At 44.3% G+C, this 24,203-nt stretch overlaps 1 protein-coding gene across 3 annotated transcripts in view; it reads right to left on the bottom strand.

The window, feature by feature from the left end:
- Positions 1-11,636: 11,636 nt before the first annotated feature.
- Positions 11,637-24,203, bottom strand: part of gata2a (GATA binding protein 2a) — an 18,768-nt gene continuing 6,201 nt past the window's right edge. The window contains exons 1-6 of one of the 3 annotated variants that reach the window (XM_080424327.1): positions 23,572-23,729; positions 22,811-23,263; positions 21,234-21,817; positions 18,063-18,221; positions 14,680-14,805; positions 11,637-13,003 (exon numbers count right to left, since the gene is read on the bottom strand). In XM_080424327.1, the coding sequence (XP_080280453.1) occupies positions 12,695-13,003; positions 14,680-14,805; positions 18,063-18,221; positions 21,234-21,817; positions 22,811-23,045 (1,413 nt within the window). In that variant the 5' untranslated portion in view covers positions 23,046-23,263; positions 23,572-23,729 and the 3' untranslated portion in view covers positions 11,637-12,694. Of the gene's footprint in view, positions 13,004-14,679; positions 14,806-18,062; positions 18,222-21,232; positions 21,818-22,810; positions 23,730-24,203 lie in introns of those variants that run through there. The other 2 variants (XM_080424326.1, XM_080424328.1) reach the window with 2 other exon arrangements.

The raw sequence follows: 24,203 nt of genomic DNA, 5'->3' as shown, positions 1-24,203 counted from the left end.
CTCAAATATTTTGCTTCTGGGGGGTCCCTGGAACAACATATTTTACAAATGTTCGCTTTGGAAAAATATATAGTCAAAGATTTGCACAAACTTTTAAGATAAAAAAAAATTGCTGATCTACAAGCTCGTATCGCGGCACGCGCTACAAGCTTGTAGATCTGCTATTTTTGAATAGCCAAAGTGTAAAATAATCTAAAACAACATGTAGTAGCCTATATGCGTTCCCCGGATCGAATGGGATATACTTCCCCCTCAGAGGCTCGGCCGCACCGTCCCTCTGATCCGGGTGAATGACCTACCTAGAGATCTTGAATGCCTCGCAGTGCTTTGTTGTGAGGTCCAATTTGTCCATGAGAATGGAGCGGGGCTTGAAACCGAACGCAGGGCCAGCCAACAGTGCAAGTCTGTCACTTTATATCCACCGCACAAGCAACCAGCGCTAGGCCCACATTACAATAGGGTGAGCCGAACAGCCGGGGTAAAGTCAAAGAAGAGTAACGGTGAGTCTCTGCGGGGTTTCCACACTATCCCTCCCGCTGTCCTCCTCCATTCTCTGTCTGGTCAATCGGGTCCCTCAGGGAGGGTCCCGTGGATCCATCCGGGGGCACAGCACCTGGGCCTCATCTCCCCTCAGCCCCTGGCCCGTGGCCAAGTCGCCCTAGATTCTTCCCCCAAACATCCCGCCTTTCTCTAGTTACCTGCCTAGTGAAAGCGGGCGGAGCGGCAGCAGGGGCTGGGAAGGGACGAGGGACATTATGTGGGTGCGGAAAAGGGATGTCAAGTCCAGACGCCCACTCCCCCGAGCCCTCCCAGGCATTAGTACTGTACTTGGCCCCTGGTTTGTCAATGGAAGCCTCCTGGATGAATGGACTCATTTGTCCTCAAGACAGCGGAGATGAATTTGTCTGTCGGAGAGCAGGTGGAACAGCAGGGCCTCAGCGCTAGCCTGAAAAACGCTGCCTTTGAATGGGACCCGCGAACACTGCCTTGTTCCCAGGTGAACGACGCTGAATGCACCCTGTTCCCAGGCGAGCCGGAGGCTGACCTCATTCTCGGGGTTAGCTGAGGGTGCTGCTGTGCGTTGTGCGATGCGTGTTCTGCACCCTATGCCTGTGACGGGTGCAACAACCTCTCACCGGATTACTCGCCCCGGCCGCAGTGCAGCCGAACGAGGCCCCGAAATGGCCCAGATGACTGATGCTAATTCACCGCAGCCATCGTTTGAATCGGCCTCAAGCCTGTGTGATCATCAGCCGGAGCAGAATGCTTGTCAACGGGTATTGTGTGCAAACAGAATCGTCCAAACACATTAGCACCACATCATCCCCATTGCAGAATGGAGGCTATAGTGGATATCCAATACCGGCACTAGAGAGGGGATAATCATAGGGGACCACGACATACCGAAACCACAAAGAGCTGCGGCCCGCGTACTCGACTCCACTTACTAAACTCCATCTTGAAAACCACAAGCTTTGGCAATCACGTTGACCTCCAAACCACTACTGAAAGATATGAAACACTCTCTGTTGTATTCACTCCCTTTCACTTCTCTACTTTCATACCGAAACATTATACCCTTTCAGGCTTGTGATTGGCTCAGAAAAGTGTGTTTAATATTAATCAAAACATGATTTAGAAAATGATATATTAATAAAATATGTTTTTACTGTCTAAGACCATCAATGTTTTGATCTGTTTTATTGTACAAACATTACACATGTAAATAACATGAAACAAATTTTCCAGGTCGTTTGTTAAAATGTTTAACTAGCACATGCTTGTTAACCCATTTAGACCTGAGGCCGATTCTAAATTTGAAAACAAATCTAAATCCTGACCTAACAAATGTATGTTGCTATATACTGTACATAGCAACAAGGACCCTAAAAGGGGTTCCTGTCTTGAAAGGTATAGTTACAAATAGGGGTTCCCGCCCAAAATGGGTTAAACTATCACATCCCAGACTATAACTTTCAGATAGACAAAAATTATATCCATCTTCAGACTGGAAAATCATTATGTAAACAAGGTGAAACATGATTAAATATTTCAACCAACAGCGCCATTATGAGCTGGGCCTTTTAAAAAGCAAGTTGGTTTTTTTTACACTCAAATGTCAAGCCTATCCTCTCTCATTATCAATCTCCTTTTCCTATCTTTGGCATGCTTTTATGGTCTGAATTGGTCCTAATAGTACTGCATAAGTACTTCCTGTTTGAACTCCTCACTTCCTGTTTTTCTTTTTTTCATTGGTGCTATAGAAGAACGCCTATACTCAGTCAAGCTCAACATGCAGCTGTACTGTACCTCTGTCTATCAAGACTTGGCCTGATGGGAAAAACTTCTAATGACAATATAAAGACCCTTTATCCAGAGGCGTCGTTTCATTAAAAAGAGCAAGAGGGTGGCAAAAAAAAAAGTGACCACTGATTTCAAAAACAGCAAACAAATAGCCGATCTACACGTTTGAGGTGGTAGATCTGCTATTTTTGCTATTTTGGAAAAAAGAAAGTTATTTTATTTTAGTTTTTTGCTTGTATATCGATTGTATATGACATGCCCTAAATAGGGGGGCCAGTTTTAAAGTGATTAATGAATGTACGGCTGCAGAAAGAAAACAAGTGTCTATAAGTGTCCGTCTGAAATCAGATAAATCTAAAAAATAAATTAAAATTGGAGGAAAGGTGGAGAAAAAAATAGAAGACCTGAATTTCGAAGGTTAAAGGTGCAAGCTATACAGCTTGAGGAACCGAATATAAAAAGGCGCCACTTCTCCAGTGAACTCTCTTTTCTGTCGTGCTACTTCTCTAAAGTGAGTGACACCCACGGGCCACAACACCACAGGGAGCGACCATGACCTTGTACCACCCAAATATAGAACAAACATGGGAAAATTCTCATTCTACTGCTCTGCCCCCAAAATGTGGAATGCCCTGACACCATTAAAAGATGTGAATCACTGTCTGGTTTCTTTCAAAATTGGCCTGAAAAAAACATCTATCAGGACAGAGACCACAATAAGGGGAGGTGAATGTAAATGAACCATCGAAAGGAGGTGTCATTCACTGCTGCCGTTTTCTCCTTTGAAATGATGCCTCTGCTTTTATCCAACCCGAAGGCAAGGGGTATAAGATTATGATTTCGTCCCTTATCTCACAAACCACTGGACCGATCAGCGCCAGATCTCCTGTGCACGACGCTGCCAGTAGGCCATGCAAGTAAATCCCTGAATGATGTTTTTTTTGTGTGAATATTTTTCACATTTGCCAAACGACTGGTGGTCAGCCTTGCCCAAATATGGAGTTCCTCAAACATAATCAATATGAAGTCATCGATGTCAGAGATTCTGTGGTGGAGATAATATGTGCACCAACGAGCGAGCGCACCTCTCCAGTTTGTGACATTCGGAAAGATTGTGGGAATTGGTGTCAGGATGCAGTGGTTCTCAGAGTGGGTTTCCGGGGACCCCAGGGATCCTTGAGGGGGTTCCAGGGGGTCCCCAGCAAAATGTGTGTTAATACAGCATCACAATCATTTTAACCACTTTATCCATATACGTTGGCTATTCAGAAATAGCGCTTTTCAAATTTGTTAAAAAATTTGAAAAGTGCTTGAAAGATGGGGGTCTGCGGCCAAAAATATATCAATTTGGGGGTCCTTGGCACAAAAACGTTTGAGAACTACTGCAGCATGAGGTCATCAGCGATAATCTCCTGTCCTACGCTGTGAGGTGACAGTGAATATCATCAAAGGATTACTGATGATATCAATGTCTGATGATCGAGGGAGGCTCTCTTGAAAGAGTTGTGAAACACTGCGACTGCATGTGAGATTTGTTCCATGAATCATTTGAATTCATTCAACCTTTAAAGATTCTTGGAGAGATCATTGAAGGAGGCCCTCATTTACAATGATGCCGAGATTACACACATAAATATCATAAGAACAAAGAAAAACGATAATGTTAACAAACAGTTAAAACAGTTGCATGTTGACAGCAATCAGTTATAACAGTTGCATACAGGTAATGCACGGTTATTATATAAGTTCCTAAAAGGGCCAATAGATGCTATTGGGTATTCAATTTAAGATCTTGTTGCAAGAGGTTCCAAGAATCAGGTGCACCAATGCTGAAAGCAGTCTTTCCCAGTGGCAAAAGGAACCAGAAGGACTAGCCAATCGCTAGAGTGAGTTATAATGTGACTAGGTTTCTGACGTAGAATCAAGTTGCATCTTAGAAAGTCCCCCACCTTTTTACTCTGTTGGTACTGAAATAAATTTCTTCTCAATTTCGTGAAAAGAGGAAGTTTACGGTGGAGTTTTGTTATAGCATGATCACTGTGGCCCCGGATGTCTCCATTTCAAACTGTAAAGTACTTCATTGGAAATGCTACATCATGTCTGTCTGTCATCACCACCGTGACACTATGGCATGGGTCGGCATCCTTTTTGACATGAAGTGCCATAGTTCATTTCCTTGATAGTCAGTGTGCCAGCACAACACACTTAAGTTTCAAGACGCCACATCAAAATGTTATATTTACAATTGATTTTGATTGTTCATATACATAACCTTTATGTTTTTTTCCATCTTCTTTAGAAATATTTTCTTTCACATCAGGATGTAATGATCATTAGACCCACTCCAAGTCAGAGTTAGGAGTTTGAATGAATGTAGAATTATGTGCAGGATGTTAAGGACTTAATTTAACTGTGTTACGACCTTATATGGAGTCTAGAGGCTAAGGAGTAACACATACACAGGTAACGAAAAAAAGTGTACATTTATTAACAATCAAAGTTTAGGTTACAGGAACTGAATACAAATGTCAATAGGGAAAGCGTATAACTTCAGGGTGGCCAAGGCCAAAACAGACAGAACACTCCACCCTACCTGAAAATGAATCAAACTAAAATATACCAACCAAAACAACAGTCTACACTCCTAACTAAACATGTTCAAAAAGAGTATAAAAGGAAATGGCAGCACACCCCTACCAAGCTTCCCTGGTCTGTACTTTAGACACTAAGTTTTAAAGTTACCTTAAGCACCAAGCATGGCACACAGCCTACAGACACAGTAAACAGGAATAGATGCTAGCTACACAAAAGGGTTCAGCTCATGAAGGTGACGGATGGCAAAAGGGCTGAAGAGCAGGTTCTCCCAGGCTGCTGGCTGATTGAGGATGAAGCCCAGGTGTGTCTCCAGACACCATGCCACTCCTCCAATCTCCACTCCACCCTCCATTACCAAATAGGGCACTGAAAACACTCAGAGGGTTAAAACACAATATGAGGCCACATAGGGCCGTAACAAACTGACTAAACTGTTTTGGAATATTTAATCTTAAAAGAAAAAACCTCTCTTATTTTTTTTCAAAGATTTATTTTTGGTCTTTTTATGCCTTTATTGATAGGATAGTAGTTTTTGGGGGGTTTTTAAGATTTATTTTGGGGCCTATTTATTTTAATGCCTTTATTGACAGGACAGTAGGCTGACAGGAAATGGGGAGTGACATGCAGCATGTCTATGGCATGTTTTTGGATCTTGAACAAACACAAGCAACATTGTACTTTGTATATACAGCTCTTTGTGCTACATTAGCCTACTGTAGACGTACAAGCAATAAACACACGTTCTGTTGCTTGTGTTCTGTGAATATCGTGCAATATATTAAGTCTTAATATCCTCGAAGTGATCTGAGAAAGGAGGAGGGTACTTTTTCAGTTAGGCCAGTGCAAAGGTCAACCCCCATGACAACACAACACACACACACACACACACACGCACACGTGCGCACACACGTGCGCACACACACACGCACACTAAGAGACCTGCATCTGAACCTCGCTCCACTTCCTTTCATCTTCGGCGTCTCTCTCTCTCTCCCTAACTCCACTTTAGTGAGGGGAATGCCGGGGTACCTTTTGATTCCACTAATTCAATTGGATGGAAAAACAAATATACCAAGAAGAACGAGAGACAAGAAGAGAGTGGGAGTCAGAGGGAGGGAGAGAGGGAGGGAGGGAGGGAGAGAGGGAGGGAGGGAGGGAGGGAGGGAGGGAGTGAGGGAGGGCAGGCTGAAAAAGAACGAAGAGATGAGGCTGCAGTAGACAGAGGAAACGGAGAGGAGGAGGAGGAAGATACAAAGAGAGAGAGAGAGGGGGGGGTTAAAAAGGAGCAGGGAGGCCAAAGTAGTTGAAACATGAAATTCCAGGTTGAAGCCCATAAAGCTCTCAGTGTTCTGATCTTTAAGGTGACCACCGCCACCCAGACTCATCTGAGGCGGATCTGTCCTCGACTCGCTTTTATGGAATATAGTTTACTGCACCGCCGGCGTAGTTAGTTTCCACTGAAGATAAGAGCTAAATATCCTATTTTATGATTCTCTTCATGTCTCACGTAACAACTTATTTATATTTATGATTTGAGTTCAAATGAGCCGGGGGGTTGGGGGGTGGGGGGTGCTGCCTTGTTCAATTTAACGTCTAGGTTTAGTGAATAACACCGTTTAAAGGGATAGTTCACCCTATCAATTATTCACCCCATGGAGACTTTTATTAGTGGATATTTTTTTGTTTTTGTCTCATTCCTAAGCCAATAATGTGATGACCAGCGGACCGGTAGGCAGCGGTTCCGGTAGGAGACACAAAGGAGACTCTTTGTGTCTCCTACTGGAACCGCTGCCGGTCATCAAATTATTAGCTTAGGAATGAGACAAAAACAAAAACATATCCACGAATAAAAGTCTCCATGAGGTGAATAATAAGAAAAAAGCAGTTAAAGCACTTAGAAATGTAAACAGGTAGAAAATGTCATGACAGTGGAACATATGGCCCTGCAATGCCAAGCAATGCCAAGCAGCCACTCGAGTCGTTTCCAAGTGTGGGCCTCCAAAACCACTGGTCCCTCAACATGCAGGTCCCAGGGACACACATGGGGCCCTTGAGGAGGTTCCAGGGGGTCTCCAGTTAAATGATTGATAGTTAGGAGCCAAATACCCTAAAAACTGAGAGTAATATTAACACAGGATTTTACAGTGTATAGATTGATGTCGCAGAGATAAAAAATCATATCAAATAGAGGGTCAGGGGACTAATGCATATTAAACTGGGGGTCCTTGAAATAAAAAAAACACACACATGTATTCTGCCCTACAACGCCAAAGTGCAGTAACTACGAGAAAAACTAAATCCCTGATAAATGGGTTTTAAATGTATTTTTTCAAACTGGTCAGCCAAATGCGATATCGGCATATTAGTGATATTGCACTAATTGTACATCTGTTCTTGAGGTAATTGTTTATCCCCCAAAATCACGAAGGCTAATTTGACCTTTGGGATACACAAATATCATCGGTGTGTCCAAAAACGTAGTTACTGCACTTTGGCTTGGTAGGGCAATATTCTTGCGGCCATGCGAGTACCATAATATCTACACAGCAGAGTGTTAATTTAACCCTGAGAGTGTATAAAAATGTTCCTCTCTGAGAATTAAATTGTGTATACTTGGTCTTTTTACGTGACACAAAACACATTGTTTCTATCTCGATGTGCGATACAAGCAGACTCGTAACAACATCGCTGTCTGTGTGCTCGTGTATAGGCCACATATATTTGTATTCTTATGTAAGTGTGTGTGCGTGCGTGCGTGCGTGCGTGCGTGCGTGCGTGCGTGCGTGCGTGCGTGCGTGCGTGCGTGCGTGCGTGTGTGTCAGTGGTGGAAAAAGTACTCAAATTCTGTACTTAAGTAAAAGTACCAATACTGCAATATAAAAATACTCTGTTACAAGTAAAAATCCAAAATTCAAAATTTACTTGAGTAAAAGTACAAAAGTATTGGCATCAAAATGTACTTAAAGTACCAAAAGTAAAAGTACTAAATATTTGAAAATAGCCGATCTACAAGCTCACAACGCGTCGCGATGCGACGCGTTGTGAGCTTGTAGATCTGCTATTTTCAAATAGCCTAGGTATAAAATAGGGCTAAAGTGGTAAATGTATGTTTCATTATATCATAGTTTATATCTGAAAAGTAACTAGTAACTAAAGTTTTCAAATAAATGTAGTGGAGTAAAAGTACAATATTTGCCTCTGAGATGTAGTGGAGTAGAAGTAAAAGTATTGGAAATTGGAAATACTCAAGTAAAGTACAAATACCTCAAAATTGTACTTAAGTACAGTACTTGAGTAAATGTACTTAGTTACTTTCCACCACTGGTGTGTGTGCACGTGCATACATACGTGCGCGTGTGCTTTCAGGCTGGCTGGAGCAACTCTGGGAGTCGCTGGCCTGGCCTGGCAGAGTGCTGTATTATTTTTGGGCGGGCTCCTCCTTCCCTCTGGAGGGCCTCATTGAAGAGTGCCGGTCCCCTCTGCTCTGCCGCCGCCCCCCCTCTCTCCGTCTCTGGGCCCGCGGCCAAGCCCAGCCACGCAGGCTGTAGAGCCGCACACGGCCCGGTGGAGCTCCAACTCTGGGCCCAGACTGTGTTCCTTTAACCCATTAAGACCTGGAACTGTGTCATTTTTAGATTTGAGCTAAAAAGCATTATTTTACACTTTGGGCTATTCAAAAATAGCAGATCTACAAGCTCATAGCGCGGCACCGAGTGCCGCGCTACGAGCTTGTAGATCTGCTATTTTTGAAAAATCGTGAAAATGTGTGCAAATCTTTGAATATATATATTTTTAAAGCGAACATTTTTAACTCAAATCTTTGCTTCTGGGGGGTCCCTGGAACAAAATATTTTGATGGGGGTCCGCGGCCAAATACATATCATTTTGGGGGTCCTTGACATGAAAAAGATTGAGCAGCAGTGATATAGAAACAAACGTTTTTCAGAAAACTGTTGAGATTTAGGAGACATGTAGAATCGGCTTCAGGTCTCAATGGGTTAAGAGAGTTTACAAATGTAACCAAATGGACCGGCAATGCTGTGTTGTTCTGAAATACTCTTATGTAAAAGACCCCCAAATTGATATGTGCATGGCCATATGGGGCCCCGTTGTGCCAAGAGACGATTTGTAAAAAAAAAAATGAAAATAGCATTATCTACAAGCTCACAACGATGCGTTGCTGGGGACCCTCTGGAACCCCCCCTCAAGGAGCCCTGATGGGGGGTCCACAGACACCACTTTGAGAACCAGCTCTGTTAAGGGTACATTAGATTATATTTTATACACTCTTTGAGGTACAAATGTATAAATAAACACCGTGATACACACGGCTAGACTGACTGTCTAGCTAGACTGTCTATTGGCAGCTGAGCATTATACACAGAAAAATACTGAGCAGTGTCCTTGACATGAAAAAGTTTGAGAACCACTGATATATATAGCAAAATACTTTTAAACCTTTTTTTTAGGATTTAGAAGACATTTGTAGAATCCCCCAGAAGCAAAGATTTGAGTTAAAAATGTTCGCTTGAAAAAAATATACACACATTTTCACGATTTTTCAAAAAATAGCAGATATACAAGCTCATAGTGTGGCACTGGATGCAGCGCTATGAGCTTATATATCTGCTATTTTTGAATATCCAAAGAAATATAAAAATGATGCGTTCCCTTAATGGGTTAATAAACGTGTGCTACCGCGGCCGGCCGGGCCCGGGATGTTCCAGTCAAAACGACTAATGAAATAGCACCCGCCTATAATCTAAGTCTGTGGATAAATATTATCGGCCTGTTTCAAAACGGTCGAGCCCCTCTGTGGAAAGCCAGCAGATGTTGTGGGACAGGGTGGTGGAGGGTTCAGGGAGGGGTTGGTATACTGGTCCTATAGTCGGACCGGGTTTGTCCTCTGGGTGTGTGTGTGTGTGTGTGTGTGTGTGTGTGTGTGTGTGTGTGTGTGTGTGTGTGTGTGTGTGTGTGTGTGTGTGTGTGTGTGTGTGTGTGTGTGTGTGTGTGTGTGTGTGTGTGTGTGTGTGTGTGTGTGTGTGTGTGTGTGTGTGTGTGTGAGGGGCAGTGCAAGCGCTCTGTGACGATGACCTGAAATTGGCCCTATAATCGAGCAGACTCATTAGCGACCTGGCTCTGTTCTAAGTTTCCCCCCAAAGTTCCTATACTTTACTGTAATGGTCCGGAGGGGGGAGAGAGAGAGAGAGAGAGAGAGAGAGAGAGAGAGAGGGAGACAGAGGGAGACAGAGAGAGAAAAGGAGCATAAACGACATAGAATATATATATATATATATAAGACATGGGAGAGTTGAAAGAACAGTTGAGAGAAACAAATGAAAGTGCAAAACAAATGGAGAGAGCCAGAGAGAGAGAGAGAGAGAGGGGGGGAGTGGGGTGGGGTGGGGGGGGGCGGGAGTCAAAGCCTGCTTCCTGATGTCCTCAGCTGTGTGCACATCTGTGCACGAGGGGTCCAAACAGCCCCCCACGTGTTTGCTCATGGGTTGCTTGATTGCCTTTCCTTCCTCCTCTCTCTCTCTCCCACTAAAGACCCCGCTTGTCCTTCCTCTCACTCCAGTCACTACGGCCCAGACGGAGACACATGCATGCAGGACACACACGCACGTTAAAAGAAAAGTCTCAGCATTGATTTAACTCTGAGAGTGCAACAAACATAACCTAACGGGTCCATTTGGTTATGTTTGTTACACTCTCAGAGTTACAAATGGATAAAATGTATCCACTTTACCACAGTTTGAATTGACCCGCAAGGGTCCATTTGGTTACGTTTGTTACACTCTCAGAGTTACAAATGGATACAATGTATCCACTTTGCCACAGTTTGAATTGATTTCAACACGTGCACCCTTCAGGTTTTTATTTTTACTGTAACCGTGATCTAGAATGTTTGTGTCGAGCAAGAAGAAAAAAAAGAGCATGGGTGACCGGGTTTGTGTGTGTGTGTGTGTGTATGTGTGTATGTGTGCGTGCGTGCGTGCGTGCGTGCGTGCGTGCGTGCGTGCGTGCGTGCGTGCGTGCGTGCGTGCGTGCGTGCGTGCGTGCGTGCGTGCGTGCGTGCGTGCGTGCGTGCATGCTTGCATGTGTACATGCGTGCATTTGATCCTTGTCCGAGTATTAAGCAAAGGTGCATGTGTGTGTGTGTGTGTGTGTGTGTGTGTGTGTGTGTGTGTGTGTGTGTGTGTGTGTGTGTGTGTGTGTGTGTGTGTGTGTGTGTGTGTGTGCGTGCGTGCGTGTGTGTGTGTGTGTGCGCGCGCGCGTGTGTGCGTGTGTGTGTGACTCGGGAGCCCTCTGCTCACCCTGACTTTGGAGCCTGCTGTCTGGGCTCCACAGTGGTCCAGCCTGGGGCCTCGATCGGCTCCACAAAGGGCCCTTCTCTCTGCTGCTGCACCCAGAGATAGGGGAGGGGCCCCGATCCACTACATTTACCACGCTTTAGGGATCACAGCGCTGCATGCGCTTAATACATCTGATATCACTTACCATTTTAACTACGGGGACCTCTTCATTAAAACAAGAGTTTTGTGTCTGATCCTTGTGATCTCTCTCTCTCTGTGTGTGTGTGTGTGTGTGTGTGTGTGTGTGTGTGTGTGTGTGTGTGTGTGTGTGTGTGTGTGTGTGTGTGTGTGTGTGTGTGTGTGTGTTGGTGTGCATGCATGTAACTAAAGAGAGAGAGAGAGGGGGGAGGGGCGGGCTAAACTAATGAGACAGACACATCATTTCATACTTTAATATTAAACTTTATTTCCTTTATTTTTGTGAGATGGAAAAACGATAAAAAGGTACAGCTCAGGGACAACATTTCATCTAAGATAGGTCAGTGTTTTTTCTTTACATAATAACCATGAAATTAAAATTATAACAGGTTCCATGTGTCTTTGACGAAAGCTTTAAGAGTGAAAATAAATTATCGTAGCAATAATTATTACATCAAATATAACAACAATAATAGCAATTAAGCGTTTATAAACACTCTATTTACTTGCGTCTTTTTTCCAGAAAAGTCCATTATTAAAAACAGGTGAACATTGTGGGGTTGTACAATCCAGCATGTGAAAGGGAGCAGTGGTTTGTGGGTAATGTAGTCTGGGTTCTGTCTGGTACGTAACTGAGGGCGCACGGACGCATATGGAGCACGAGATCAGCTGCTTGCTTTCTGAAACTTTGCCCCGCTGAACATTCTGTCCGTCCACACACACACACCGACCGACCTGGCAACCAGAGGGCATGCACACGGCACGGCAACGCATCTCGGCATGTGACGAGTTAATCTGGAGGTGAACGAAAGTGGTTCTTTTAAGACCTCTCGTGAGTTTCCTGCTGCAGGGTCAAGAAGAGGTGGGTACCAAAGTGACATAGTAAAAATAAGCAACAAAAAAAAAAAACCCGAACAGCGTCCCTCCTTGCCAGCCTCAGTCCTCCAAGGACCTTCTTACAACTCCCTTCTTACAATTTCACACTGTGCTCTTTAACAGAGTCCTGTATGACGCACTGCACTCTCTCTGTCGGCCCCCGTTCTGTCCGTGAGCAAAAGGTTCTTGTTCGGGGGCACAGCCGTCAAACATGGCATCCAACTTGAGAGTCCACCCCCCCTCCTCCTCCTCCCCCCTTCAACTGCTGTACATGAGGCAACCAAGTCAGCTCAGCTCAACCATTAAAGTGGTGTTGGTGGCAATATGGTGGGCCGGGCCGGGCCGGGCCGGGGGGGGCTCTGTGGATGGAGGGCGCTGTGCTGCGTGGGGTGTATAGAGGGGAGAGAGAAACGACGAACGGTGCTTCAGTGGGGTTCGGCCCAGACTGGCGAGCGGCCAGAGTGGTGGTGGTGGGGGTGACCGAACGACGGGTGGATGGGCGTGGGGGTGGGCAGCATGTGTCCCGAGTGGCTGAAGGGGGTCAGGTGACCCATGTGGGCCATGTGGCTGCCGAGGCCCGGCGGGCCGCCGCCGAAGGGCGAGGACTTGTCGTGCATGCACTTGGACAGCTCGTCGAAGCCGTCGCCCGCGCGCTTGCTCCGCTTGGACTTGCTGGACATCTTGCGGTTGCGCGTCTGTATGCCTTCTTTCTTCATGGTCAGGGGCCGGTTGACCTGGACGGGGGAGAGAAAATAGCGTTTGTTAAAGACAAGCCCACACGAAACCAGACGGTACATTAACTTTACACAGACAGGCGTATAATAACACGACTCTCATTATGTCTTAAGTTCCTGTTATTAACCAATTGAACCCTATTCTGGGGTGATCATTTGTCCCAAAAGAAATTGCAGATCTAACGCATTGTAGATCGGCTATTTTCGGCAAGGATACTTGGTGTAGACTATAGAGGGAAAGAATTAGGGGGCCTAGGATGTCTATACTATAGGCCCCTGAGGGACATCCAGTCAACTAAGTATATATAGGGGTTTAAGTTGTTAAATAAATATGAGAGTACTTGAAAATGTTTCAATATATAGCCTTAAATACTTCCTAGGAAGGCCTATACTGCGGTATCGTAAATTGTCTCTAGCCTATAATACACCACCATCAAAAAAAAGGCAATAAATGTTGTAAAGCCGATTTACATATATAGCCACGTTAAAACGCAGGGCACCAGTGATTTTGTCGCTTTTGTCTCATTTCAGGTCCTTTGAACCCCCTCTAGTCGATATGAATACATGGTGGGATGGATAGAAGCCACGCCGGCCGGGGCGGCTGAAAGGGACCCGTTAGCATCAGTTGTAACCGACGCCGTTACACACTGAATGACAGTCCCACCCCTCCAGCCTCTCCGGGGAGCAACGCCCCCCATTGATACCAAGATGGTTTAATAAAAAGGGTGAAAAAAAAACGACCAGTCGGTTTCTGCTTGACAGGGTGAGCAGGCTTTGTGTCCACAGTCTCTGTCTCGCTGCTCCTAAATCGATGCGAGCTGTCCGCCCCCTTGACCAGCTCACCCACCCCCCCTCCCCACCCCCCACAACCCTCTGCACTTTAACGTGCGGTGGACTGTAACTAAGTATATTTACTCAAGTATTTTGAGGTACTTTCTAATTTTTTCATATACTTTATACTTCTACTCCACTAATACATCTCAGAGGCAAATATTGTACTTTTTTACTCCCACTACAATTATTTGACAGCTTTATAGTTACTTAGTGGATTTAGATTCTTAATACAAAACATACATTAACCACTTAAAGTCCTATTTTATACCTTTCTATTCGAAAATAGCAGATCTGCAAGCTCACAACGCAATGCGACATGTTGTGTGACCTTGCAGATCTTCTACACAAAGTATGATTATTTTTTATTCTATTTTTTGGTAAGCCTAGTTTTACTTTGGTACTGAAAGTATATAGATGTATTGTTTTTTTTGTTTTTTTACTCTATAGTCGAATTTTGAATTGTAACAGAGTATTTCTATATTGTGGTAGTAGTATAAAATGTTGAGGTATTTTTTTACTTTGCAGTATTTCCAAATTTCTGTACTTTTACTTCTGCTCCACTACATCTCAGAGGCAAATATTATTTCTAAATAAATAGCAGCTCTACAAGCTCACGATGCAACATTTGAAAACTTGAAATGGGACATTCTGCATAATGAGTACTTTTACTTTTGGTACTTTAAGTATATTTTGATGCCAATACTTTTTTACTTTTACTCAAGTAACATTTTGAACACAGGCCTTTCACTTGTAACAGAGTATTTTTTTATGTTGTGGTATTGCTACTTTTACTTAAGTAAAATATCTGAGTACTTTCTTCCATCACTGAGTAGGCTACTTACATTGTGCAGTTTGAAGTACAGGCCGCAGGCATTGCACACGGGGTCGCCATTGCCGTTGCGTCTCCATAGAGTGGTCGTGGTGGTCTGGCAGTTCGCGCAGCAGGTGCCAGCACGTCTAGCAGCGGACTGAAGGAGAGAGAGAAAACAAAATGCATATAAACCTAATGAATAAAAGGCCATTCACATGCTTATTTCGATAATGCAAGAGAGGAGGTCGGACCGGACACTCAACTTGACACAAATACGATTTCTGATACTGACTACCATGACCCATTTAGTTGTTTTTAATAGGCGTATAGACGTTTAATATTTATGTTTTTTAGGGAGGCTATACGCAGCCTAATCAAAATACATTCTAGGGATCGCTGGAGAGACAACGACTTTTTCAGGAGTTGGGGGGGAAAAAACGGTTTGGATGATTGATTGATTGATTAATTGAATAGCCTATACTTAACCGTTTGCCCCACAAAAGCACAGAAAGTACAGTTCTATATACAAGGTCTGCTAAAAGGATTGAACCCAAGAGAGCACTATGGCTTGTTTCCATTGGGGTCCATGCATGTGTATTCAATTCATCTAAAAAAAAATCTCTCGGCTATTATTAGTGAAAGCATCGCGGATATTTCAACTTTGACCGCATGCATCAGAACGCAACTGTATAATTATATAACATCAAAGCAAGCGCCAGTTAGACTGATGAAATTATTTAAAAGTCCTCTATTGAATTAATTGCGCTTATACCGGAATTTATAGCCCTACTTGAAGTCACAGATCAAATTTTCCAATTTGCGCGATAATCTCTTCAATGGATGGATGGAGAGGCTACATTGTATCTTTATACAAAACGTCCCGTTTCATCCCGTCTAAAGCCTGTCGATATAAGTCACATTTCATTCATTTAAAATACATGTAAACTGGGGAGGAGGTCTTGATTGTCTACAATCTACATCACTGTTCCCTAAACAGTAGGTCGGGACCCATGTTTGGGTCGCGGACTACATTTTTATGGGTCGCGAGTAAAATATCCCCTTCTTTTCCGTTTCTCTAAATTAAAATAAATAAATAATTGTTTCAAAAGGTTTTTAAAAAGTTTTAACAAAACATTTTTCAAAAGTAGTTCATAAATAATAATAATTTCCAATAATTTCGATAAATATTTTAAAGACGTTTAAAAATAGTCAAAATAGCAGATCTACAAGCTCACAACACAGTGACACGTTGTGAGCTAGATCTGCTATTTTCACTAGTTTGGGACCCAAACTAGTGAAAATAGCAGATCTACAAGCTAAAAAGTTTGGGAAGGTTCTACGTTAATCAATACAGGTCTGCAGCGAGCGTGGTCTAGGGGAATCTAACGGTCCACGATGCGATGCGTATAGACCATATATGGTGCCCTGTCTGGCATCAATGCGCCTTTGTGTCCATTACGGATCAATTCTTCACACATAATAAGAAACATTAGCTTTACATGCAATAAGCCCCAGGCCCAGGCAGGCAATGTAAGCAGCACATGCTTTTATTTGTGTTTTAATTAATTTCAGGTGCACTCTCCTCTCTCCCATGCTGTTGAAATAGCCTAACAACCTTGACGGCAACAACCCCAAGACTATTATGCAAATAAAAATAAAAGACAACAACAAAAACAACGTCGCATAGAGATGGTGCCACTGCCCGCCGAGCTGCTGAGCAGCATGACAAACAACACGACACGAACGAACATAAATCCAGTTATTTTTCCAATCCCTACCGCGCCATCACCATCCACCCCGCCCCTCCTGCACGTTCTCTCTCTTCACACATAACTGGGTGCTACAGTGTTGTGATAATCGCTTTACAGTAATATGTCAGAGAGTCACACACACACACACACACACACACACACACACACACACACACACACACACACACAGTCGCACACACACTGAACATGCAGAGGAAACACCCGGCAGCCTGGCTTCCTTATCTGGACCAGGCAGATATCCGGATAGGAAACAACTGGGTGCCCTTTGAACAGAACACTGAAAACACTTGAGCCGAAAATGCAAAGCCTCAGCCACCGGCCGACTCATGGAAAAATGTAGGCCTTTTTTTAATGGACTTAGCCTCCTAGGCTGCTTGCTATAGGCAGTCAAGGAAGAAAAATGCATAAGATTTCATTTAGCCATTCCCCATTCTGTTTCCCCATCCGAAATATCTGTCACTGTATAGTCAAATATCACCTCTTGAGTTGGCAGGTCAAAAATGATGAGAGAATAAATTAGAATCAATCACATTATGGCCCAAGTAGTAGGCCTATAGATAGGCTATATATTAAGCTGGGTCTAGCTGAAAAAAAAATCATTTTTACTTGTTAAAACTAAACTTGATTTGCAAAATGTACTAAAAATTAAAATTGTATACTGCAGGCAAGATAGTGATACAGCTTTTTTCCTCTATTTTTTTTTTCAATCATTGGTGGTCATTGGTTGGCCAATAGCTTAAAATTGTGTCTCTAAACTCATTCAGAGTTGAGAAATGAGTGATATTTATTTTAAATAGCATATCATATAACACACATGATACAGTATAATGAGTGAATATTATAGTCACCCATGTGGTTTCATAATTGAGAGACTAATTTGATTCATCCAATGTTATTATATTATATTCCAGAGCGACCTTTAGAAGTAAGGAAAGACTACACTACACTATTTTTGTTCAGGTTAAATAAATACAAAATTTAAAAACAGCCACAACTCTTATAGGTCACTCCAAAAACAACAGTTAAAAATACATGTTCTAAATGTTCTTTCCTTTGAGAACATTTAATAACAACAAATGGTGCCTATAAACCACATGCAGTGCCCCAATCAAGAACACCAACTGATGATGATTTAATGGCTCAAAATCAGTTGAACACTAGAAGGGCAAAAATAATGTGCCTTTTCCTTGGTTTCTCGTGATACACACACACACACACACGCCCCATAAAGTGACAACACAGTGCAAAACCGTGTCAGTCAAGTCACATCCTGGGGTAACAAGACCCTTCACAGGTCCACTTGGTTCCATTTGCACACACACACACACACACACACACACTCTCAGAGACACACGGTGCTAACAGAAGCAGCATGGGCATTGGTATCAGTAACAGTATCAGAAGTAGCAGCAATAATGATAGCGGGAACAATGGCAATAGTAGCAGTATTGTAACAGGCCGTGGAGGGGGATCACCGGGGGGTGAGAGGCACAAACAATTCCAGGAAGATCATAGGGAAAATATAACTTTCCTGGAATTGTTCTGCCGGCAACTGCTTTGTGCTCACATCATTTTGGTATAGCCCTCTCTCTCAGATGTGAAAGGGCAAGGGGAGGGGGGAGCGCGCCTTCTTGGGACTCACCAGTCTGCGTTTGGGCTTGATGAGTGGCCTGTTCTGCCCGTTCATCTTGTGGTACAGTCCGCAGGCGTTGCACAGGTAGTGGCCCGTGCCGTCCCGTCGCCACAGGGGGGTGGAGGTGGCACCGCAGTTGACGCACTCTCGACCCTCTGCGTATAGTTCAAGAAGGGGGGGAAGACACAGGGAAATTTATATAATTAAACATTTCACCACCCTGAATGCTGCAAGGAGCTATGCATGATAATAATATGGACTGCGTGCAGCAGCAGCAGCTGTCCGGCCTGAATCAGGCAACCGTGATGTATTAATACCCATGTATTAAAGACGACCACCCTTCATTAACACTGTAATATGAAGTCATCGCTCGTTTGGAAACGCGCACACGCCCTCACGATGTCTAGATTAAAGCACAGGACAGGTGGCGTTGGCCCGGGCCGTGTTGTCTATATGCCTGTCTCTGGTGCTGCTTGGTTGCAGGTTGGACTGTGGACACAGACACCTCCGTGTAAGCTGATCTACAGCGGGGAGACCAGAGACAGCCAGAACGTGTCCAGAGGTGTCCAACGAGATGAATGAGACATGCCATCAAATTAGGCCTGCATTATTCATCAGCGCAGTGGGCACCCACAAGAGGAAACATAAGTGTGTGTGTGTGTGTGTTGTGGTGGTATTAAATGTGCCGTCTCCGATGAAAAGGTAGCATGCAATTCTCCCGGCTATACTCCTCATGGTATCAAAATATCTTTCAAATCGACACCGCCAGTGACCAGGCCTGTGCAACAACCAGACTTGCAGCTCCATTGTTGTGGATATCGGGGGTCCATGCCTTTTCACCCATGTTACCATTATAAGCTGCATGAAAATCAGTAGGTATTCCCACACTGCTCTTCACTCCTCTCTCTCTCCCAAGCAGGTTTGACTGAGTTCATGCAGCCGGGCTGCGGCTAAACGAATTCATTTAATTCATGTGTCCCCTACTCTCTCTCCCTGGAGCATCATCTCATTATTCCTATTATAATGTCAGGAGACACCCACAGTCCCACCCTAACTCACAAATGGAATCTGAACAATAGCATGGGCTCCTTTTGAAGTATGCGCTGAGGTCTGCCTCAGCCCTTGTTACTGTATAACCTCCCATCACTATTTCACAAGTCCAGCTATGTAGAAGTAACTAAATATGCAAGATCATTAGCACCTCAAGTGAGCACGGCATTGCGCAGTGTTTTTTAAGGTGGAAATGAGTACAGCTAGAAGATGGCAGGTGAAGGAGAGAAGAGGGAGTTGGGTTTGGGGTTTGTGGAGGCCTTTCTTTTCAGAGAACATGGGGGCAGTATAGGTGAGCTTGGGAGATCTGGTTTGAGGTTAGTTCAACAGGAAACCGCACTGCTGTAAGGTATGTGCTGACAGCTAAAATGTCATTGTGGCATTTAATACAACAATCAATCACTGTTACCGGGCGCTGAACATCGGGCTCTGATAGATAAGAGCCTCTTTTAATGGCCCGGCCAATATGTTTGTGTTAGTGATTCAGGCTTAAAGCCCCAGCCAAGCTTCTTTTAAATGTCACTGTGTAACATTTCTCTGTTACAATAGCTAGCATTCACTTTGCTCACAAACAGCATGAGGTATCAGGTATAAAAAGGCATTGGAATAATGAGACGGATACTCAGAATTAGACACCTCTACATGGGGCGTGATCTGCATTCATTGGCCACTGCGTGTGTCCTGTCAAACCCTTTCACAATAACTCTATCAAAAAAGTATCACAAATAGTTGTTTAAAAAGGTTAACATTGCTAGGAGAAAAAATTACAGTGCCCCCATGGTCTGAGCTGTGTTTCAAATATCTGCATATTAATGGAATGGAATAATATTCCACATGCTCTATTACAGCCACAATCAGGAACGATTACTGAGAAAATGACCAGAGGTGGAGTTTTTCATTACAAACATGGCCTCTAGCCAGAATCCCCTCCACACATATCACTCTCTTATAATCCTTAATTGATCCAATATACTAGGGCTAAACCTAGAAATTATGTGTATAGGCCCACACTTGCATCAGTATTGTTGTTATATTTATCATTCTTAGTAGAAGGCGAGAGCCCATCGTGGACTGTCTTGGATTCCACCCCTTACGACGCCATCTCACTGCACTATGGGCCAAGGCCATGCTTAAACACACAAACAGCAGGGCTCTGCCGTCTGTGACGCTGCCTCCGTCCCGACGGGGCTTTGTTAGTATTGGGGGAGCGCAGTAAAGGGGGGGGGGGTGGAGGGGAGGGGGGGGGTGAGGTCGTGATTTGTTCAGTCTGAGGTATACAGGATATGGCAGGAGCCAGCGCGTCGTGACTCCTGCATTTTTCTAAAGCCCAATAATAAAGGGCTACGTCTAAAAGAAAAACAATTCGAGGGCACGAAGCAAAGCAGCATCCATTTAGCCTTTCTCGAACTTTTACATTTCAAGGTCTCTCCTTAACTCGTTACTCTGACAGTGTACAAATGGAACCAAATGGACCCGTGAGGGTCCATTTGGTTCCATTTGTACACTGTCCGAGTTACATACTTGTAAGGGTCAATTTAGACCCTGAAATCAACTTTGAGAACCACTGATTTAGCCTACAACAACTACGTGGGCTAAACATGTCTTATAACGTTGTAAGAATTGGTCCATGCAGAACATACTTCTGGGGTCAAAATAAAATTCTCCATAAAAAAAACACACAGACCGAATGATTGCCGCCACTTTTAAATTAAAAAAAGTTCAGTCGTGTTCAAACTGGTCCCCAACATGTACATTAGTGGATGGTTGACCCTGATTAGTCCTTAAATTCCTCACGCAAGTGACCCTTCAAGTGTGTGTGTGTGTGTGTGTGTGTGTGTGTTGTGGGTGAGATGGGGTAAAGATAAGAGTCGCTGGAACACGTTTGGAGACAAGAGAGCGCCGCGGGCAAAAATAACCTGAAAGTATCACCCTTTTCATATTATAATGTGACCCGTTAGAAGAACGGTCGACTAATCATTGTTTTTTTAACGAAATAAAACCTTTACAGGTTCATTTAGCCTATATTTTTGCACCAATTAAAAGTCCAAGTAACGTTAGGCCTGTGTTCACATTTTGAGAGAGAATATAGCCTGGATCTGTTTAGCTAAATAGAGACATGTGAAACTCACCTGAGCACGATCGGGCTTTGCTTTTACACTTGGGCGTGAAGCTGGACGCGGACCCCCCCAGCAGGGACCCCGGGTGGAACAGGCTGCCGCTGTACTCGTGGGGCGCGTGGAGCGGGTAGCTCGGGTAGGTGGGGATCGGGTGGTGCGTGGCCGGCGTCTGGGCGTTCATCGAGGCGAGGCTGCTGCGGAGCGGGCTGCAGCTCTCCATTTTCATGCCGTCCGCCAGCGGCCCGCCGACCTGGTACTTGAGCGAGTCCTTCTCGTCCCCCATGATCCGCGTCGAGGTGGAGGTCGGCGACGTGGGGCCGGGGTCCGGGGACACGTCCTTGGGGGGCGTCGGGGGGAAGCTGTAGAGGTGCGGGCTGGAGTGGGACGACGGCGTGAGCGAGGAGACGGGCGCCGAGCTGGAGGAGCCGCTGCACGGGTAGCCGGAGCTGGCGGGATGCAGGCCGGGCTTGGAGAAGTGGCTGACCGCCCAGGCGTTGTGGTGGTGGGCGGACAGCGCTGCTTTGCCCGGGTCCAGCCACGGAATGCCGGGGCTGTGGATGAGGTGAGGCCGGCAGACCTGGTTCCCAGTGAGGCGAGCTGAAAAAGCAAAAGCGTTCGGTGTTTAGCCTATGTGTATTATTTTAGTTTTTGCACGTTTTTCCGCACAAATAGCCAACAGCAAGCTGTCAGCATTAGCCTACTACTATAGTCCTCACCTGTTGAGTATTCCAAACTCAAGTCCGACATTGAGTATTATCAGCGCAAGATGTGATAAAATGATTAAAGGTCTTTGGAATAGCCAATTGATTAATACACGTATAGGGCCTATAATTAAATAAAAAATATATTTCTCATAGCCTAAAAGTAGGATAGTCCATACGTAGCCACTAACGAAAATATAGCATGAAATGCAGGCCTAAAAGAAGGCTGCAGAAAGTGCACAATAAAACAGCTTCTCTCAGCTTCTCTAGCCCTATACGCTATCTGTTCATCGGCCGTAGATGTCTGACTACAGATTGTTATTAGTACATTTGAGGTTTTTATTTTATATCCGGGAAGTGCCTCTCTCTCTCTCCCTCTCTCTCTCTCTCTCTCTCCAGACCCCCTGCCCCAACGGACAGGGGTTAAATGACATACTTCCCTTTCCTCTCTCTGTCATTTGCTAGAAATTCCTTTTATGATTCTTGCATTGCATTGCGGTGCAGTCAGCACGTATACAGGTCTGAAACACCATAGCAGAATATTGTTGATACTGTTACCAATTTACACAATCCCACTATAATATAGCCTGTATAGGCTAACACTACAATTACAATAGCCTATCAGACACACACACACACACACACACACACACACACACACACACACACACACACACACACACACACACACACACACGTATGTTTAATATTGTTACAGTGTTGTCTTGTTGATTTTTTAATCTCGCCATGAAAGGCTTTCAAATAGCCAGGCTATACTAGAAATATTACACTGAATTATCAGTGTCAGATCGTCCCTTACTGGCATCGGAGGAGAGAGAGAGAGAAATAAAAAGGAGAATAATAATATAATATCACATCATCATCTTACCATGTGCTTGGCTGTACGTGACCCTGGCCCGGGAGTTGGTATAGTACGGGTTCCCTTGCGAGTCCAAGTGGTTCAAAAACATGTCCACCTCGTCCTGCGGCAACAGGGGGGCCATGGGCTCCATGTAGTTGTGGCTCAGGCCGTGGTGATGCGAGACAGAGTCCGGGTGCTGGCCGTTCAGCACGGCGTGGTGGTGGGCCATCCACCGAGACTGGTCGGCTGCTGCCACCTCCATGGCCAGGCTGTCGTAGTGTGTCTCCGTAATTCTGAATCGGTTATTACGCTGCTATTACACTTTTTTTTGCGCGCACCAAATTAATGTTAATTTTGGGATGCAGGGGGTTCCCCGATTATTATTTTTTTTACTGTCCAGAAATAATGTCCTGCTGAGAAAAGCGAATCCCAAAATCTGGTGGCTGGTGTCCTGTCCTCTTCTGTCGTTAATTAGGCCACCTGCAATGACACGAAAAACAAAACAAAAAATGTTACAAAAAAAATAAATCAATGCAAACGTTGTCGCGTCGTATAGGTCCAGCTCTTGTTATAGTTCCATTAAAATCAAATGTGTCCTTTGGATGTTCATTCAATCATATGGTTGTCGAAGGCCTTTGGAATATAATATATAGACACAGGACTGTTCCTGACCTTAAAAAGTAAAAAGATGTTTAAAAAGCCTAGATACACAATAGCCTCAGTGTCCCATACAACCACTGCGTTCCGATAACAACAACATAGTCCATGAAATGTTTCCTCTGCAATACCTGTTGAAATGTCTCTATACCGCGATCAGCTGACAGCAACACACACACACACACACACACACACACACACACAGCGTCCTGATCCGTGTGGCACTGACTCAGACGGTCGGTCATTAATGAAATGTGTCTGTTAGTTACTGTGACTCTGATGCGACTGGCGCCACGAAATTCCCATATCAAGCCAGTCGGGGCGGGGCCACCACGCTAGGCTGTGACCTCCCGCGAGCCAATCACGGATCGGCGCGGCTGCGATTGGCTCGCAGATCTTCCACATTAACATTCGAAACGCAGTAAAAAAACTAAAAGACTTATCAATCAACGGTGCAATTTCTCGCGGTCTTTCGGCTGTCTCATGAATCTCACATTGAATGAGCAATTGCGATTGATATTTTTGATATTTTTGTCCCCTTTTCTTTTACAAGCAGTCAAGACTACACAGCATGCATATTATCTATATATTTGTTTTCTTCTTTCTTCTTCTTACAGAACAAAATACATCCAGACAGACATCAGAAATCTTCTCCTCAAATATCACATGTTTAAATACTCACATATATATTCTTCAATTAATTCACAAAAAGATAATAAAACAACATAGACATAGGTATTTCTTCCATTCTTTAGGTCTGTTT

Source organism: Gymnoscopelus braueri, assembly GCF_963280865.1.
Source record: "Gymnoscopelus braueri genome assembly, chromosome: 3".
Lineage (NCBI taxonomy): Eukaryota > Metazoa > Chordata > Actinopteri > Myctophiformes > Myctophidae > Gymnoscopelus > Gymnoscopelus braueri.
The sequence above is the reverse complement of the archived record's forward strand: the minus strand, read 5'-3'. Positions and strand labels throughout refer to the sequence as shown.